Below are 21,469 nucleotides of genomic sequence, written 5' to 3'. Positions count from 1 at the left end.
AAATAATTAACAACAATTAATACATATAAAAATAATTGACAACTATCAATTCATAAAAAATAATTGACACATATTAATACATAAAAAATAATTGACAACTATGATACATAAAAATAATTGACAACTATCAATTCATAAAACATTGACAACTAATTATACCTAAAAAATAATTGACAACTATTAATGCATAAAAATTGACAACAATTGATACATAATAATAATTGGCAACCATTAATACATAAAAAATAATTGACAACCATTAATATATAAAAAATATTTGACAACTATCAATACATAAAAAATAATTGACAACCATTAATATATAGAAAATAATCAGCAACTATCAATACATAAAAATAATCGATAGCTATCAATAAAATTAATCGGTAACTATTATTACATAAAAATAATCGATAGCTATCAATATATTAAAATGGTTGACAACTATCAATACATTAAAATAATCAATAACTATCAATAAATAAAAATGCTCGGTAGCGATCAATACACAAAAATAATTGTAAACTATCAATACATTAATACAAAAAGCTGTGTCCCGTTAAGCTAACCCTTAAACTCTGGTTTTGTATCAGGAAGAAATTAAGTTTGCAAAGCCAGTTAAATTTTTAAAATTATTTTTTATATAAATGTTCTTTCATATACAACTATTGAAGTATAACACAGGGCAAAGAAGCATGAAATTATCAGTTTCAGAGGATCCATATCATAGGTTTATCGGCCCTGTCGGTGGGGCATTAGAATACGCCGACTGCCCCCCTGCAGAGGGTAAAAGTCCCTCAGTGGGGGTCCTGGATATGACCTTAAACTATATCCAGTGGTGAGGCCCCAGCTTGTGGGCTTTGGGGAGTGTGGAGCCACCCTTTAATTACCATTGCTCCCAGGTCCACTCTGACCCGGAGTGGTAGTACCTGTTAGGGTCCCAACTATGGGTTAAATAGAAACCGACGTGAAAACAACAAATATATTCTATTAAAAAAATTTTCTTCAAAATCTTTGGATTCGGCATTAAATAACCCGAAAAGGGTTGATATGCCGTAAAACAAAAACAATCAACCAACCATAGGTTTATCTGAAGATCGACTTATTGCTGCAAACTTCGGGATTATACTATATAATTTGTTCAGCAAATGATTGTCCAATTCAACAAAGAAGGGAAATAATCAATACTAGCTGGACCTGTCGAAATTCCACAGGGGACTCATATGTAATATATTGATGTTAGCATTCTGTAGATGTTCAGTGTAAATGGAGATGCTCTGATATTATTGTAGCTTTTTTGTTAAAACTGCAAAAGTATTTATCTAAGCTAGCACGAACGCTCGGCAAAGATCGGTCATAAAGTACGCTTAAATATGATATTTTAATTCTTGCAGATTTTGTATATATTATTATAGAGTTAATGTTCTATCGATTTTTATATATTATGAAGTTGCAATTTCAAAAATAAAAAAATCTATCCATATGACTTGGGTGCATTAGCTTGAATCGAAACCGAAATAAAAACTTATGAAAAAAATATATGTATATATATATAACTTCAGTTCCTCCAGCCATAATCGAAACAGAAATAAAAACTTATGAAAAAAATATATGTACATATATATAACTTGAGTTCCTTCAGCCATAATCGAAACAAAAACTTATGAAGAATTCTTGATGAAATTATTTATAAAAAAATAGATAGCTTAAGTGCCATCAGCTATAATCAAAACCAAAACCAAAACTTATGATGAATTCTTGGTAAAATTATTTATGACAAGAAATGGAAGTACATAACAATTAAACGACCCGGATGTAAGTGTGACACAGAAAATAACACACACGCTATCGTATTAATACATAGATTATCTCGCTTTATGTTCATCACATTCCTTTGACACCAGTCATCTGATAATACTAATAATAACGGTGTCTGTTTACTTCTTGTATTTCTGAGCATTTTCTATCTTACTCGCGATATTTTGAATATATATCTCTTTATTATGCACCCACAAACATCCTTTATATATATAAAAAAAAAAAAGAAAGAATTCTCACTCTTTTATTTTCGTAAGGTCCAGCAATTCCATGAGATTTTGCACTTGGTCCGGATTGATATTATTCCTGCGAATTGATAGAGAAAATACAAGTTGCGGTTAAACATTAATACAGAGTGGAACGATAAAATTGTCGCCCCATCCCAAAAAAAGACATGATTCCATTTCCGTTCGATTAAAATCAGTTTTCTTTGTGTTGCAGGCCATCTACTAGTTGGCCAGTTGTGTACAAATCCCAAGAGGGCTAGGAACCTTCTATCAGATCTTAAAGTGACACAATGTTCAACAAGCGAAATTGGAGATGCGACGTTGTACAACTCATGCTCTCTACTAATTCAAGTTATGACAACAGGACCATTGACAGCACCCTCAGAATGAAAATCCGGATGGTTCAACGCTTGAGGGCACAGCTCAACAAAGTTTCCTGCCACAGTTATGGTCTTTTGTGTGGTTTCAAGTGTCACCTCATATCTTCGAAGTCAGCTTGAAAGTCAACACCAAAATGTACCTGGATGTGTTGAAAAGTGTGGTGATCCTCTTGTACAATCAGATGGCCGCTGGCAGCAGGAAATTGACACCAGCCCACAAGTCCAAAGAGACTCAGGCTTGGCTTCAGAAGAAGTGCTACGACTCTGTACCCTTCTTTCACCGGACCCCCCCCCCTCCTCCCTCGACCTGAATTCACTAGACTACTTCATTTGGTCATACATCGAGAACATCACCAACATGACCTCCCACAACTCCAAAACCAGCCTGATCACCAAGTATTCACTAAGCTACTGCCAGCATGTGTGGAAAAGGCATGCTCCCAGTTCCGGATTCATATAGAGGCGATGATTGAGGCTGAAGGCGGCTACATTGAAAAGATGTCAGCTCTACTACATAATAAAATTACCTGGATTGATTTTTTTTCAATAAAGGTTTTAAAATAAAGCTGTAATGTTGTTTTCTTTAGGGCGACAATTTTATCGTTCCACTCATGCTTCTTTTACAAATTAATTCAAATATTTCTAATGACCCATCTATGCCCAGGAGCCATTTTTTTTTTTTATTATTTTTTTTATGTTTATTATACCCTTCCTCTCATACATGTAACAGAGTGTGTATGAGCGTGCGTGTGAAAATATCAGCTAAGTGGAAATATTATTAGCAGCAGCAGCTGTTAAAGCACATGTGCAAAATAGCAACTGTGAGCCAGCCATGGTTCTCTCCAGAATGTGCTGCTGCCATTGCGCACAGAAATCACTTTTTCCACTGTTTCCAACGTAATAGATGTATGGAAACTAAAGCCGCTTTCAGGACTGCCAGCAACCATTGTAAGAAAGTAATAAAGAGCGCAAGATGGTTGTATGCTCAATCTGTTAAGTCCAAAGTAGCTGAGCAGCGGCTTGGTTCCCACCAGTTTTGGCAAATAGCTAACAGAATTCTGAACAGAAGCGTGTGCTCCATCCCAACTATCATCAATGGACCTGAGGTAATCTCGTCAGCATCAGACAAAGCCAAACTCTTTGTCAAGAACTTTGCAGCTAATTCTACCTTTTGCGATCAAGGCCGCCAACCCCCAATATTTCCTCCTGTATCTGAAAACACACTATGTGGTATACGTATATCTGTACGTGATGTTGCCAAGCTAATCAAAAACCTTGATTCCAGTAAAGCAACTGGCCCGGACGGTATTCCAATTATAGTACTCAAAAAACTTCAACCTGAACTTGCGCCCATACTTACAAAACTGTTTAAACGTTGTCTTAAGGAGAATAGTTTCCCATCTCCCTGGAAAATTTCATCAGTATGCCCTGTATTTAAGAATTCAGGTGATCGCTCATCCCCCTCTCAGTACAGGCCAATAAGTCTCCTGTGCGTCATGAGTAAGTTGCTGGAATCTGTGTTAAATACAGAAGTAATCAACCATCTCAACAAAAATAACCTTCTTAGTGACACTCAATATGGTTTCCGTTCTGCTAGATCTACAGCAGATGTGCTTACAGTTATATCTCATAGGATTAGCAAATCTCTCGACGGAGGCAACCTTTCTAGGGCAATTGCTCTTTACATATCTAAGGCCTTTGATAGGGTATGGCATAAAGGTTTACTTCATAAGATTTCTAGCTATGGTATAGCTGGAAATATCTTCTCAATTATTAAATCATTTCTTTCTGATAGGTTCATAAGAGTAGTAGTTGAGGGGCAAAAATCAGAAGCCCACAGTATTAATGCCGGTGTCCCTCAGGGGTCCATCCTGGGCCCAACTCTTTTCCTGATCTACATTAATGATCTTCCAAATCACATCCTTACATCATTTGTAGACATTTATGCTGACGACACTACCATTTATGGTAGCACATCTAAGACAGTAAACGACCAAGTTCTCTCCAATTCTCTCTCCTCTGATCTTGAGCATGTAGTACAATGGGGAAAGGAGTGGCTGGTTACTTTTAATGCATCTAAAACCAAGCTTCTCTCTTTACATCATCAACATTCTGATCCCCATCTGGCATCAATTGAAATGAATGGCTCTCGTCTTCAGGAGGCCTCAAGTTTTGACAAGCTTCTGGGCTTGACCATTACTCCTGATCTTAAATGGAACACGTACATCAAATCTGTTGCCAAGGCCGCTGGAAAAATGGTGGGATCTTTCTATCGATCCAGTAGATATCTCACTGCTGATGCAATTCTCTATCTATATAAGAGCCAGGTACGTCCAAGGATGGAATACTGTTGCCACATCTGGGCAGGAGCTGCTAGAAAGGACGTCCTGCCTTGATAGAGTTCAAAATAGACTTTGTAGCCTCGTAGGAGATGTCCTTTTCTCTTCCTTGCAACCTCTATCTCACAGAAGAGATGTTGCGAGTTTGTCTCTGATGTATCGTTATTTTCATGGAAAGTGTTCGACTGAGCTTCAATCTATGGTCCCCCTTCACCAAACTTTCACAAGAAACACTCGTCTAGCTGTAAGCACTATCAATAATTCCCCCCACTCTTTATCTGTGCCTAAACCTAAACGTAGATTCCATGAATAAAGCTTTTTTCTTAGAACTGCACGCCTGTGGAATTGTCTTCCGTTTTCCTGCTTTCCGGTTGACTGCAATATGGTTGTGTTCAAGTCTAACGTAAATAAGTTCTTGATGAGCCGTTCCATATAAGTTATCAAATTTACCAAATTTTCATTACTAATTATTATTATATTGTCCAATGTCTACTGTACACTCTTTAACCCTTATCCTTGAGTGGCCTCTTGGCCTTGATAATGTGTTGATACCTATGAAAAAAAAAAAAAAAGAAAAAGTCCAATGTGAACAAGTTCTAATTGAATCGTCCCCCTAAGTAATCCAAGTTACAAAATTCCCACTGTTTACTATGCTAAAATCACAATGACTAATGTATACCTATTAACCCTTATCCTCGAGTGGCCTCTGGGCCTTGATAAGTGGTGACACCCATGTAAAAAAAAAAAAAAAAGCTTACATCACAAGAAAAGGAGAGATAAATACCCCACGTGGTTGAGAGGGAAGCAAAATGTGCGATGGGGAAAATGGACATGTAAATACGAGGGTGAGAAAGTGCTTGCTAACGCGAGCGTCAGGTGGTGGCAGAGACAGAGACTTTTAAAAAAGCACATGGGTGTGCGAAAAGACTTTGGAAATAAAATGAAATGCGTTGTTTTGGAAGAACCACGAATAAATGCTGAGTCGGATTTTTGTTTCTTTTCTTTTTTTATTTGTTTTGTTAAAAATAATGTTTGCGTGTTTAGTTATTCTTTATTATTATGACTTAACGTTTCTGTTATTAACGTTTACTGTTCGATTCTTTTTATGTTTCGTTTACGTTTATCAATGTTCTTACATATATGTGTGTGGGTGTGTATGCTCTTACGGATGTTACGTGCAGTTCACTGTTTTTTTTTTTTTTTTTTTTTTTTTATTACATTTTCACCCCAAACAAGGCAAATTGCCACTTTGGTGTAGAGGGCTACTGTCAGGGGCAACAACTACTGGGGTACTATGTAGGGATTTGGGCAGCAAGGTGTCGGTTCACATTACACTTGAACTTCTGCACGTCAGTACTGTTGGGGAAGCAGGGACCTGGAATGGAATTTCAGAGTCTAGCGGTTCTGGGGAAGAAACTATTGGAGTAAAAAGATCTTTTACATCTAGGGATCTCTACAGTGTGGGGGTGGGATTTAGCAGCCTGTCGGGTTTGTCGAGGGTGCTCACGTCGTGGGGGCACAAGTGATTGCAGTTCGTCAGAGCATTCACCACTAAAATACTTGTAGAAAAGGCAGAGGGAGGCAACATTTCGTCGATGGAACAGAGGCTGAAGCTTAGATGCCAGTTCAGGGCCTATCAGGTTTGCGACTCTCCTTTGAACCTTGTCAAGGAGCGAGAGACTAGTAGCAGATGCACCAGCCCAGATGTGGCAGCAATACTCCATACATGGGCGAATGGTGGCCTTATAGAGGTACAGGATACTTTCGGGTGTTAGTAGTTTTCTAGCACGGTAGAGAGAGCCCACCTTTCTTGCAGCGGCCCTGGCAATGCCTTCAATGTAATTGTTCCAACTCATGTTTCCTGTGAACGTTAGGCCAAGGAATTTGAAATATGGACTCTCAGATAAAGAGTCGTTGGCCATTGCTATGGGTGGTAGAGAGGGTTTCTTGTAATTATTGAATGAAACTAGTTTAGTCTTGGCAGCATTGAACGCGACCAACCACTTTTGTCCCCATTCCACTACAGATTGGAGGTCTTCCTCTAGTGTTTCTGCCATTTCTTTAGAAATGTGTTCATTCGTCTTCCTGTCGTGCCTGCCATAGAGTGTAGTGTCATCAGCATATATACCCATCTCAGAGGCAATGTTGTCAGGGAGGTCATTTATGAATATCAGGAACAATATAGGTCCAAGGATAGAACCCTGGGGCACCCCCGCATTTATATTATATTGTTTAGATGTACGACCGTCGAGGACAACCTGGATTTTTCTCTTATCTAAGAAGGATTTAATTATGTTAAGTATTCTACCAGTGATACCGTATGATCTGATTTTACTGAGGAGACCCTCATGCCATACCCTGTCAAAAGCCTTAGATATATCTAGAGCTACCGCTCTGCCCTCTCCCGCTTTGTCCAGTGAATGGTATATGCGTTCAGAGATCACAGATCGTTCAGAATGGTATATACGTTCAGAGGTCACAGTTAGGATGTCTGCTGTTATATGTGTGTGGGTGTGTTCTTATCTTACACAGTTTCTTTCGCCTTGAAAGTCTCCGAGATGTATACGTGCAACAATAATGTGAACATACCTGCTTGCCTTGGCCAGCAGATGATATCTTCTGGTCGCTGCTGGTCTGCTATCTTGTAGGGAGTGGTACTACTGCAGACAGATTCATTAATGAACACAAGATGGAATTTGAAGCTTCAATTTTTTATTCAAGGCAAGCCTAATATCTCAGATCCTGGTTGTCGGAGACCCGAAATCTCCCGTCTGCATTCTCTGCTGCCCAAAACCACTCTCTCTCCATGTGGTCGTCAACCGGAAGGTTACGACCATAATTCCCGTGTTACCCCTTGATTTCTGGGGCATCTAATCTAGGTCATTAAAGGTGATTTGGTTTGATAGCTGTCAAATCTAACCTTCTGGCCCTGCTAACTCGCTGATGGGAATCAAAATATGCTTATATCTTTCTGTTTCTAAAAACTACTTATATAGCATTTAATCTGGGATTCCCAATACTACAGTTTATCTATTTGCGATGGAGTACCAGACAACGTGTTAGTCCAAGAGGTTTGAACTGTAACAACACAGTTGAAGAGTAACGGCCATGTTATATATGAGGGATGTTGCAAAAGCAATGGCCAAATGGATCAGACGGGACTGCAAATTGCATTGTTATGATGACCGAACTTATACATGCATGACCTGAAAGTTTCATCTCTCTTTTGTAGATATTGACCGTGTGATAATATAAGAAAACAACCCCTGTCATGGATATGCGTTAGAAGCAGAGATGCATTTTTGAATTCCTGGCAAAAGTGCATTGATAATGGTGGTGACTACATAGAAAAATAAATTCTCGAGTACAAAAGGTCGCTCGTTTTAATGACACCATTCACTTCCGTTTTCGTAGCTCTTCAAAATTTTTGAGTTAAAAAAAATAGGAGGCTTTACTTTTGGCACGACTATCATACTTTAGTCTAAGTAATATTTTTTGAAGTTAAATTTAATTATCAAGATATTTTTTTAATTAAAAATCCAAAGATTAAATGAGGAAACAAAGTTAGAAAACACAATTATGGCTTGATCGATCGATCGATCAATCAATTTGAACTGGCTCACATTCATTTTGACCGAATTAATATATATATATATATATATATATATTAGTGATGGGATGATGCCAATATTTTTCTTGATTATGATACAATTACCGATTCTTTTCTCCTTTACTTTTCTGATTCTGATACAATTACCGATTTCGATTCTTTCAAATTTCTGAATATATAGTTGTTTTTTATTGGAGTAAATACGCATATATTTTTGCAAATGTAAAATGTAAAAATATACTTGTTAGAGGTAATCAATAAATTTTTAGCTGATAGTCTCAAATCAATAAGTATTTATCTTTCCATCATTAATACAAGCTATGAAAAATTATGTTTTAAATAAAAGCAAACATAAAATAAAAAGAATCGTTTTTGGCATCGGAAAATAGATCTGTATTTTTTCCGATTCCGATACCAATACCCAAAAACATTTTGATTTTTTTCAATTCCCAATTCCGATTAATCATCCGAACATTCTGTCTCCATATTTTCAAACTCTATCTCCTCAGAAACTAAAAGTGGCAGAACACCACTAGGGGCCTCAAATGATTGGATTTTTTATGGAATGTTTTTTATGGACCTTTAGCTGATTAAAATCGTTTTTAAGGGTCAAAAATTGGTCAAAATTGAAAAAATCGTAATACATTCATTTTAGCTTATTTTCAATTTTAAACTTAACAGGTCGACAAAATTTCAATTTCAAACTGATTTTGCTGAGTTCTGTAGAGACTCTGGCTTGGTGCTGGGATGAAGAACTCCTCGAAAGATATATTTAAACTCTGGTTGATAATGTTTTTTTGTCATACTGTTAAATGGAAAAGGGCTGTCCCCTTTCCATGTAAATGAGAAGAATATTAGATAAGTGAAAATGAGATTGGGATAAGCCTAGAATCGAACCCTGTAGGCAAGATTAAGAAACGGAATGTTAGAAATGAAGTCGATTATCCAATTCTTTTAGGAATCTGAATATTAAAATGTCAGTTAAAAGATGAACAATGCAAATTAAAAATATATTGTTAAAAAAATAGGTTAGGTTAAAAAAAATAGGTTAGGTGAGGATTCTTTTGTTTGTCAAAAGTGTGTTTGGACAAACATATGAAAAACCATGCGAAATTAGTCACGTTTGAAAATACACTTCTGACGCCATAGACAAAGGACATTTCTCCATATAGGATACTATGGGCTCGGATTTTAGTCAGTAAGTCAGTCAGAGAGTTGATCAGCCAAGAGTTGAAATAGTCAAAGGAGAATCCCTTAGAGGCGAAGGGTAGAAGATTAACCATGTAGATCCAATTGAATTCCTGACGTCATCAACCGGCCGATCAGATGAATGAAGAAGTCATCATTATGTTGTAACTGTTGTCTTGTGTCACATCCTTCATCACGAACGAAAGGTAATTGTGTTTATGATCGTATAATGAACATTGTGTAACCCTTCGAAGATTATGTATTTCCTCTCCTCTGTGTTAAGAACTTGCTTCATATATCACTCAGTCTGTTTTAGCACGAAACCTCCAAGAATTGTCACAGTCGTCGTCATGATGTAATATATATATAAATGTCATTATCATTCTATCTGTTATATATGAACACCCCAAGAATCACAGAACTGTATAAATGTCTTCCATAAGAACTGTCATCATCACCATCAGTATACCTTGTTATATGAGTCCCCATTAATGTGTCCCCAATATGAGGCCCGTCATCTCTTAATATGTCCCCAGCTACACAACAACACAATCACGTTCTCTTGCATCCTCTGCTGCTCCAGTCAGGGGTAATTATTTAAGATCAGAGGTCATGATGTATTCAGTGCTGTCTAAAACTGTTTGCTTGTCCGCAGATTGACTATGGCATTCTGCAGTCTGTTCCATGGTGCAGCGACCCAAACCGAAAAAGACTCTTTCCAACAATTAAGCTGAAATTGTCCCAGGTGCAGTTTCTCTGAGTTTCTACAAAACTATTTGCAGTGCTAGTGTGAAAAAGAGGTCACAGGGCACATGTTAGTTTCTAAATTTCAGTCCTCAGTGCAGGTGATACCCAAAGCACAATTGTGAATTACTTAAAACTTTTAACCAGTCATGGCTGACAGAACGAGAGAATTCTGCCCTGTTAATTAAATAGAGAGATCCATCCGAAATTCTATGCTGATTCCCGACAGTTCAACAGAAAGATTCCCGACTTGAAGAAGTTCAGAGGTTACATCGACCAAAGGACAAAAATAACACCCAAGATGAAAACAGGAGTCTGAAGAATCGAAACGATATTAATAATCAATCCTCACCTCAAAAACTTTAGAATAAAATAACACCATGATGAAAAGTTTAGAATAAAAGTTTAGAATAATTAAAAAATATATAATTAAAAACATGTTAGAATAATTAAAAAATATTGATTATAAAAAAATTTAGAATAATTAAAAAATATATAATTAAAAACATGTTAGAATAATTAAAAAATATTGGTTATAAAAAAATTTAGAATAATTAAAAAATATATAATTAAAAACATGTTAGAATAATTAAAAAATATTGATTATAAAAAAATTTAGAATAATTAAAAAATATATAATTAAAAACATGTTAGAATAATTAAAAAATATTGATTATAAAAAAATTTAGAATAATTAAAAAATATTGGTTATAAAAAAATTTAGAATAATAAAAAAATATATAATTAAAAACATGTTAGAATAATTAAAAAATATTGGTTATAAAAAAATTTAGAATAATTAAAAAATATATAATTAAAAACATGTTAGAATACTTTAAAATAATTAAAAAATATATAATTAAAAACATGTTAGAATACTTTAAAATAATTAAAAAAATATATAATTAAAAACATGTTAGAATACTTTAAAATAATTTAAAAAATATATAATTAAAAACATGTGAGAATACTTTAAAATAATTAAAAAATATATAATTAAAAACATGTTAGAATACTTTAAAATAATTAAAAAATATATAATTAAAAACATGTTAGAATACTTTAAAATAATTAAAAAATATATAATTAAAAACATGTTAGAATACTTTAAAATAATTAAAAAAATATATAATTAAAAACATGTTAGAATACTTTAAAATAATTAAAAAAATATATAATTAAAAACATGTTAGAATACTTTAAAATAATTAAAAAATATATAATTAAAAACATGTTAGAATACTTTAAAATAATTAAAAAATATATAATTAAAAACATGTTAGAATACTTTAAAATAATTAAAAAAATATATAATTAAAAACATGTTAGAATAATTAAAAAATATTGGTTATAAAAAAATTTAGAATAATTAAAAAATATATAATTAAAAACATGTTAGAATAATTAAAAAATATTGGTTATAAAAAAATTTAGAATAATTAAAAAATATATAATTAAAAACATGTTAGAATAATTAAAAAATATTGATTATAAAAAAATTTAGAATAATAAAAAAATATATAATTAAAAACATGTTAGAATACTTTTAAATAATTAAAAAATATATAATTAAAAACATGTTAGAATACTTTAAAATAATTAAAAAATATATAATTAAAAACATGTTAGAATAATTAAAAAAATATTGATTATAAAAAATTTAGAATAATTAAAAAATTATAATAAAATTTTAGAATAATTTAAAAAAAAAAGAATAAAACTTTAAAATAAAAACTTTAGAATAAAATAACACCCAAGATGAAATGTTTAGAATAAAACTTTAAAATAATTAAAAAATATATAATTAAAAACATGTTAGAATAATTAAAAAATATTGATTATAAAAAAATTTAGAATAATTAAAAAATTAGAATAAAATTTTAGAATAATTTAAAAAAAAAAGAATAAAACTTTAAAATAAAAACTTTAGAATAAAATAACACCCAAGATGAAAAGTTTAGAATAATAACTTTAGAATAATTAAAAAATATATAATTAAGAACATGTTAGAATAATTTTAAAATATTGATTATAAAAAAATTTAGAATAATTAAAAAATTAGAATAAAATTTTAGAATAAAACGTTAGAATAAAATAACACCCAAGATGAAAACAGTAGTCTGAAGAATCCAAATGATATTAATAATTAATCCTCAGCTCAAAAAATTTAGAACTGTTATTTTTATGAGTTGCAAAGAGCCATACAAACAGGTAAAACAACATTCTTTAAATAGGTGATGTTGCAATATTTTGGAAGTATAATGGGGTATATATTTAAATGCTGCCCACATCAGCATTATGTGATACAAGGCCGGAAAGTGGGAACCTCGCAGGCTCCCCTAAAGAAGGGGCACTCCTGCAATTTTAAAAATTGCCTGAGTAACCCCGTCGGCATTCCCCGGTCGGGGCGCCTCAGGCAGCAAGTAATAAACTTGCCCCACCGGAAGCCTGGTGGCAAGGCCTGGGAGGGTAGACCTCCTAGGTATTACCAAGGCGGCGTACCTCAGTCCAACAGGTGCTGGGCCGGTTCCCAGCCCCTCACCTGTTGGGTTGAGTGTCAAGTGACGAATCCTTGACGTGTACTACCCTGTCTCCCTGCAGCCGAAGCAGCTAGGAGACACATCCCATCATACAAGAAGTATAATGGGGTAGTTATTTAATTGCCCAGGCGGTGTACCTCAGTCCAACAGGTGCTGGGCCCCCTCACCTGTTGGGCTGAGTGTCAAGTGACGAATCCTTGACGTGTACTACCTTGTCTCCCTGCAGCTGAAGCCACTAGGAGACACATCCCATTCTACCGAAGTATAATGGGGTATTATTCCACACAGTCGGACGATTCTATTTATAAACGATGCTGCTAGGAACTGACGAATCAAATTAATTCACGTTCTGCTACCAACCAATCAGAAACCGGAATTGCTGCATAAATATTAAACCTTTTCTGTACCAATTTCACATGTTTTTTTCCGTCTTGACACCGTAAGAATATTTTGCTCTGTGGAACTGTCTACTGCAAACAAGTCACCTCTCAGGACTTGTGTGTAACAACGAACCATCGGAAACTGTTCTGTCTACTGCAAACCAGTCACCTCTCAAGACTTGTTTAGAACAACGAACCATCGGAAACTGTTCTGAAACTAAACATGGCTTACACTTCTAGAGGTGAAAATATACTTACCAACTAATTATCTTGGCTTTGTGTTTCATTGGCTAAAAAAGAATTAAAAAAAAATCAGTTACAGAAGAAAATAACAGCATCGAATTATGGACATTTTAGATTGTGCACTGATCTATAACATTCAGATATTTGCTAACCGTCAGAGCGTTACCACTGTCGACCAAATGAAGAGTCTATCAGGCATGCGTATGTAAATGATGCATGGCTAGTTGCATGGAGAGAAATGATATGAGAATGACAACGTCAGAGTGTATATCAGAACCATCGCTTTCCACTCAAGCAAAAACACACAATAGCAACACTTTGGTAGAGTCAATCACATTACTGACACCGTGTCATGTGCATCGACGTGTGTCGGCGTGCATGGGCGTTCATGATGCCGATTTTCCTTCTATTTTAATTTCAAACAAAAAAGACATAAAACTTAACTTTTTCCAAATAATCAAAAACTGCAAACTTTTGATTTCAAGCTGAGTTAAACATAAACAATTAATATACATGACAAGTTTGGTTGGGAATTAATTGTGACCGTTTATTTGGTTACCAAACGCGTCTGTTGTATCAACACCTTTTGATAAAGACAGCGCTTCTTTGGCCAAAACTCCTAATCCGGCTAGGTTTCAGGAAGTCTCCTGAATGACAACTATAACGCACCCAGTTAAGTCCAGTAGCTGCTGAAGGGTCTCAGCAAGAGTAACAGTAGTTCAAACTTCCCTTTTCAGGGCCACCTTTTCAACAATACTTGTTTGTAAACAACAAACTACTTGCATGCAACAACTATTGCTTGCCTGCCTTCTGAGATTACTCTCTAAACTGGCTCACTCCTGTGATTTCAGCACCTTTTGCAGCCTTCAGAGCCTTTTGCAGCCTTCAGAACCTCCTGCAGCGTCCAGTGTCTTCTGCAGCAACTTGTTCCAGTACCCACTGTCGTCTGGTTGCCTTTTCCAGCTGCCCTGTTCCAGAGACTGAGCCTGTCTCACTCTGACTGATCACAATCTCCAAACTTTTTAAAATTTATCATTTTTGTTTTTCTCTTTGTATTAGGTTGGTGCAAAAACAATATCGTTTTCTCACATATGTTATTTTAGTATATGATTTCTGAATTAATTCATTGATATATATAGCAAGCACCACTCTTCCCAATGGTTTACTTCGACTTGCACAACTGCCATTGCGCAAAGGCAGCATGCATACCGCAGATATAACCGACATAAGTCCAGTTCAAACAAACAGAAGTATATAGAAGCTAGAAGTAACGCTAAGAAAGAAATAGTGACAGCCAAGAGAGAATTTACTGAAACCACTAAAAAACGCATTGAAGCACAAAAATTAGGAAATCGTGACTTCTGGAAAATCTACAATAGTGTAGTAAATAATGGGCAATCAACAATTCCCCCACTAACCAACAATCACGAGGCTGTTTGCTCAGCAAAGGCTAACATGGTTGCCAGTCGGTTTGCCTCAAACTCCACACTGGATCTTCCAACTATCCCCTACCTGACTTTCCTTTGCGGACAGACGCCACGCTAGACGATCTAAAAATACCCCCTGCTCAGGTGCATGCTATCATAAAAAACCTTGACAATTCAAAAGCATGTGGACCCGATCTCATCCCAGCTGTGCTATTAAAAAAGTGCTCAGCCGAAATAGCTCCAGTTCTCTCCAAACTCTACAACAAATGCCTTAATGAATCTTGCTTTCCGGGCCGTTGGAAAACTGCTTCTGTGGTATCAGTATTCAAGAATTCTGGCGAAACAACTGACCCATCAAATTATCGCTCTATTAGCCTCCTCCCACTTTTCGCCAAAATATTTGAGACCATAATTAACCATGCTCTAGTCCAACACCTTACAGATGCTAAACTTCTGACCGACAAACAATATGGATTTAGACAAGCCCGTTCCACAGCAGACATCCTCACTGTAATCTCTGAACATATATACCATTCACTGGACAAAGCGGGAGAGGGCAGAGCGGTAGCTCTAGATATATCAAAGGCTTTTGACAGGGTATGGCATGAGGGTCTCCTCAGGAAAATTAAATCATACGGTATCACTGGTAGAATACTTAACATAATTAAATCATTCTTAGATAAGAGAAAAATACAGGTTGTCCTCGACGGTCGTACATCTAAACAGTGTGATATAAATGCGGGAGTGCCTCAGGTGTCTATTCTTGGGCCTCTATTGTTCCTAATATTTATTAATGACCTCCCCGACAAAATTGCCTCTGAGATGGGTATATATGCTGATGACACCACACACTATAACAGGCATGACAGGAAAACAAATGAACACATAACTAAAGAAATGGCAAAAACACTAGAGGATGACCTCCAATCTGTAGTGGAATGGGGACATAAATGGATGGTCACATTCAATGCTGCCAAGACTAAATTGATTTCCTTCTAAAATTACAAGAAACCTTCTCTGCCACCAATAGCACTGACCAGTAACTCCCTGTCTGAGAGTACATCTTTCAAACTGCTTGGCCTAACGTTCACAGGAAACATGAGTTGGAACAATTATATTGAAAACATTGTCAGGGCCACTGCGAAAAAGGTAGGCTCTTTGTACCGTGCTAGAAAACTACTGACACCTGAAAGTATCCTGTACCTCTATAAGGCCACGATTCACCCATGTATGGAGTATTGCTGTCACATTTGGGCTGGTGCATCTGCTACTAGTCTCTCGCTCCTAGACAAGGTTACAAAAGAGAGTCGTCAATCTGATAGGCCCTGAACTGGCATCTAAGCTTCAGCCTCTGTCCCATCGACGAAACGTTGCATCCCTCTGCCTGTTCTACAAGTATTTTAATGGTGAATGCTCTGACGAACTGCAGACACTTGTTCCCCCACGACATAGACACCCTCGACAAACCCGACAGGCAGCTAAATCCCACCCACACACGGTAGAGATCCCTAGATGTAAAAGATCTTTCTACTCCAGTAGTTTCTTCCCCAGAACCCCTAGACTCTGAAATTCCATTCCAGGTCCCTGCTCCCCTAACTGTACTGACATGTTCAAGTGTAACGTCTACCGACACCTTGCTGCCTAAATCCCAACATAGTGCCCCAGTAGTTTCTGCCCCTGATAGTAGCCCCCTACACCAAAGTGGCAATGTGCCTTGTTTGGGGTGAAAATGTAATAAAAAAAAATATATATATATATAGCCATGTTATATATCATTTGGAAGCGTGTTTTTTACTCTATCGGATCATATTATTCGTTACTGTTCTCAATCTCTTCATTCATTTTTTTTCAGACTTTTTGACAGCATGGACAAAATTCAAATCCGCATGATTTTCTTGTTCCAATTCAAACTAGGCTGAAAAGCTGCCGATATTAAATAGCGGGTCCATGATGGGAACAAGACATATAACGGGATACACAGAACGGGGACTAATGAGGACATATTTATATTAGATTACACACAGTTTATATTTATGATAGAAGCTTGATATAAAGAGAGACGTAGACAGTTCTTTTAACACATAAGGGATGAGAATTTATTATTGAAGGAGAAGATTCCGTTAACATTATGGAAGGAGGATGTTCATATAAAATTCTTTTACAAAGATGATGGGTCAGCGTGATGTTATAAATAACAGAAGACACACATTACCTTTTCAGGTTGAAAGGTGACAATCAAAGGCTTACAAATTACATGATGACATTTAATTTTTCCAGCTGATGATGATGATCATCATCATCATCATCAGATATTCGAATGTCTTTCAGAGTTACATCGTTTTGTTTTCATTTCTGGTCGCTTCCAAAAAGGGTTCAGCTAACTGTCAACTCAATTCGGACTTCTCTCTCTGCCTAAATCTCTCCCTCTCTAACTAACTTTGACTCGACTTCTGAATATATTGTGATTTATCTTTCTTTGTGACGTCAAAACCTGCTCAGCCATGTGAATGTTTCTCACGTGGAATTACATGCATATGCTTCTATACGTTTTTCGGCTACACAAAGAAAATTCCTAAATTGAATTGTTCATTCTCCTAACTCTGACATAATTAATATATTTAGTTATTTCTAAAAACATTCGAAAATTGCTCCACATTCCTAGGATTGCAGTATGTATTCTTTTCAATTTCTGATTACTGGTTCGGTTCTTGCCTTTTCCTTTAATAAATATTATTTTCAAACCTTATTGACTTTGTTTCTCTAATTACCAGGATCTGTCCCCTTTCACATGCAACATCAAGACAGCTCGTGATATCAATGATGCATTTGGCCCAGGAACCACTAATGAATGTGTGGCACAATGGTGGTTCAAGAAATTTCACAATGGTGACGAGAGCCTCGAAGATGAAGTACAGTCACGGCCGGCCGACTGCGGTTGATGACGAACATTTGAAAGTTTTAATTGAAACCGTTCCTCGCAAAACCACAAAAAAGTTGCTGTTGAACTCGAGGTCGACCAGTCAAAAGTCGATCGCCATTTAAAGCAAATAGGGAAGTTGGATAAATAGGTGCCGCATATATTGAGCAATAATAAAAAAAATCGTCGTTTTGAGGTGTCTTCTATGCTCCTTCTGCACAGCAAAAACGACTCATTTCTCGAGTGGATCCTGACGTGTGATTATAAGTGGATCCTTTACAACAACCGGCGATGCTCTCAGCACAGTGGTTGAATGTTAGAGAATCCCCACAACACTTCCCAAACCCGAAAAAAAAAAGAAATTATTTTACAATTTAAAAACAAAAAGAATGTTTCCCTGTGCTTTAACCTGAAAATTATGAACTTGAGTTATCGTTTATACAAAATTTATTTCCGAACATGTTTATAAAGATGGCGAATATAATTTCCTTACGAGTTTTCATCTCAGTGTTTAATGCATTGGTTCCCAAATGGTGTGCAGTGAAGAGATAATGGCTAGAATCCATTTAATTTCATTTTGTTTAGTAAAACCAATTAATTTCTTAATCATGATGACATCACTCAACTCTTAAGTAAAAAAGCCATCGAAATCTTATTGCAATTCTCAACTTCATATGTGAACTGGGAATGTCTTACCTTAACAACGTTAAAAATAAAAACGTGAAAAACTTAAAAATATTGAAAAAGAGTTTAGAGTGTATCTCTCAAATTCGCCCACGTATTGCAGCAGTAGTTAAAAAACACCAGGCACAACTGGCCCACTGACATTCACCATTATTATTCTATACCAGGTATTGAAGACACAGTATGTTGATTTATGTGAATATATATATATATATATATATATATATAATTGTCTTTGTTTTTTATTATTTTATTGCAAAAAGGCATTATTAGTAGAAAATACGGTACTTATGCACTTTTGTTATCGTGCTGAAATAATAACGTTATTATTTTGAAAGCCATTCTTAACATGGGGAGGGGGTGTTTTGTACTTATTTTCGTGAAACTTGAATTTACTCTCCCCCCAAATTATTTAAAAATAGCGCGCTAACAAAAGTGCATAAGCACCGAAAATACTTATATATATATATATATATATATATATATATATATATATATATATATATATATAAGTACGGTGCCGCAAAAAATTCAATAAACTCAGCAGTTTGTCGCCATGTTAAAAAGCTTGGGAACCACTGGTTTAACGTATGCAACGCAACTTGCTATACTTTATTATTTGGTAATGTTTTTTTTTTCTTTCTTTCTTTTAAACATGGTTTGAGTAAAACATGTTTTAAATTTTAATTTGTTTGCAAAAAAAAAAAAAAAAAATGTCTTCTTAACTGTAAATATTTCGTACCAGCAACAGTATATAAAAAAAAACATAAATAAAATATTTATGTTCTTAGAAAAGAAAAACAGGGTTTATATTACTATACACATAGATTCGAAAAAGTTGTCAAAAAACAAATATATAAATAAATGTTATCAAAGGCAAGATAAGTTACCTTTCAACCTAACGGAATAATTTTTTTGTGTGTTTTTATTTAATGTAACATGTTTATTAAGCTCGAAAAACATACAGTATTTACCAATGTATTGGAAATTTTTAAATGGCACCGACTCTCTCTTGAACATAGTAAGTTTGGGAAAAATGAGTAGTAGTAGTAGTAGTTGTTGTTGTTGTTGTTAACAACAACAACAACAACAACTACTACTACTACTACTACTACTACTATACACAATACTGTTAGAAACTCGCTCAATATTTTACCGTGACATAGGCTGACATATATTCGATGGGTTTCTAACAGTATTTTATATAGTTTCTTATTTTTAACTCATTTTCCCAGACTTACCATGTTCAAGAGAGAGAGAGAGAGGGGGGGGAGAGAGGGGGGAGAGAGAGAGAGAGAGAGAGAGAGAGAGAGAGAGAGAGAGAGAGAAACGCGAGCTGAATAAACATGTTACATACAAAAACACTAAAAAATATCCAGTTAGGTAGAAAAGTAACTTATCTTGCCTTCGATTACATTTATTTGTTAGTTGCTTTTTGACAACTTTTTCGAATCTATGTGTATAGTAATACAAACCCGAAAATAGAAAGAAACCCGCTCTCGACAACAATAGATGAATAATAAATTCCTGAAAGGTCGAAGAAAATATAATATTTACCAAAGATATCGGCATATTCTCTTCCCTCTTCCCATTATCTATCAAAACATTTTCTGACATCTCGCAGCAGATTAACTCGCTAAAAGCAAAAAGCTTACAAGTGAGAATCACCTGCAATGTCGTTAGCAACTGTTGCTATAAATAACATTCAAGGGAGGTAACTTTGTATGATATAAAAAAGAAGTTAGAGTGACTTACCCTTGTCTGGCACATTTCTATAAATATTTTTAATATTTTTTAATTTTTTATTGTATCAAATCATATAATAATAAGCGGTGCTTGTTAATATTGTCGCTCTTTTAAACCAACGCATTTCAGGTGAAAACGTTATTACGTATTTACGTGCCATGTCGAAATTAGTATATATTCTAAAAATTACGAAAATAATACAGTAAAAAAATAATTAAATAATAAAAAAATAAGTAAAAAAATATAAAAAATAATAAAATAATAATAAATAATTAAAAAATAAAAAAAAGTTAAAAAATATTAAAAAATAATTAAATAATAAAAAATAATTAAATAATAAAAAATATGAAAAAATAATTAAATAATAAAAAATAATTAAATAATAAAAAAAATACTTAAAAATAGAATTTATTGAATTCACAAGTGGCAAAGGAGCAGCATCTTTCCACCCTAAAAAAATCCTTTAAAATTGCCACTGGTTTCGGTTTTCTGGGATGCTGAAAGCGAAAATAACGTTTTAAAATTCCAGGCAGCAAGCAGTTTCCAAAATATAAAGAAATAGTTTTCAAAAGTGGGAGATCAGTTTTCTATATGTACAGGACGACTGGAAAAAAATGCCGAGATAAGCAGAGAGCACATACAGTGCCTAGAACTCCCAAATGGTCACCCATCTGATACTAATCAGACTCAACGTTACTTAACTTCAGTGATCTAATGAGAACCAGTGTGTCAACATGATTATGCTGTACAATAGCATTAAGGAATAGACTTGAACAATATCCAGCCTCTACACAAAGTCAACATCCAAAATTCAGTATCCAAAATTACAACTGTCGATAAATAACGACTCTTATGGTCTTATTCCTCTTATGGCCATTCTGCAGGAAAATAAATAGTAGATTCGGCGAATCTAAGATTCGCCCTGTTATGAATTATCAGGAGCTAAACAAGCATGTTGACGGATATACAACCGACGCAGACGTTTGCTCACAAAAATTCAGGGAATGGCGACAGCAAGGCTCAAACGGTGCAGTGCTAGATCTAGGCCAGGCCTATTTGCAGGTATATGTCACCAAGTCGCTTTAGCCATTTGAGATTATGGACAAATAGATTGTCTCACCCACTTAGGGTTTTGTCTCAATGCTGTCAATGTGTGTACATAAGTATGTCGAGCTTAGAAATTAAGTGCAGATTCAAAATCGTAAATTGCGCTGCTGCTGCTGCTG

The 21,469-nt window shown here is 35.0% G+C and overlaps 1 protein-coding gene across 2 annotated transcripts in view; it reads right to left on the bottom strand.

The window, feature by feature from the left end:
• The window catches only part of LOC145261238 (cilia- and flagella-associated protein 119-like), a 57,107-nt gene extending 36,901 nt beyond the window's left edge, over positions 1-20,206 (bottom strand). Inside the window, exons 1-3 of one of the 2 annotated variants that reach the window (XM_080119612.1) lie at positions 20,055-20,206; positions 13,485-13,516; positions 2,059-2,124 (exon numbers count right to left, since the gene is read on the bottom strand). In XM_080119612.1, the coding sequence (XP_079975738.1) occupies positions 2,059-2,124; positions 13,485-13,516; positions 20,055-20,114 (158 nt within the window). In that variant the 5' untranslated portion in view covers positions 20,115-20,206. The remainder of the gene's footprint in view (positions 1-2,058; positions 2,125-13,484; positions 13,517-20,054) is intronic. The other variant, XM_080119613.1, reaches the window with a different exon arrangement.
• Between the last annotated feature and the right edge of the window lie 1,263 nt (positions 20,207-21,469).

This window comes from Euprymna scolopes, chromosome 37, assembly GCF_053919585.1.
Source record: "Euprymna scolopes isolate OS-2025 chromosome 37, ASM5391958v1, whole genome shotgun sequence".
In the NCBI taxonomy this organism is placed as follows: Eukaryota; Metazoa; Mollusca; class Cephalopoda; order Sepiida; family Sepiolidae; genus Euprymna; species Euprymna scolopes.
The sequence above is the reverse complement of the archived record's forward strand: the minus strand, read 5'-3'. Positions and strand labels throughout refer to the sequence as shown.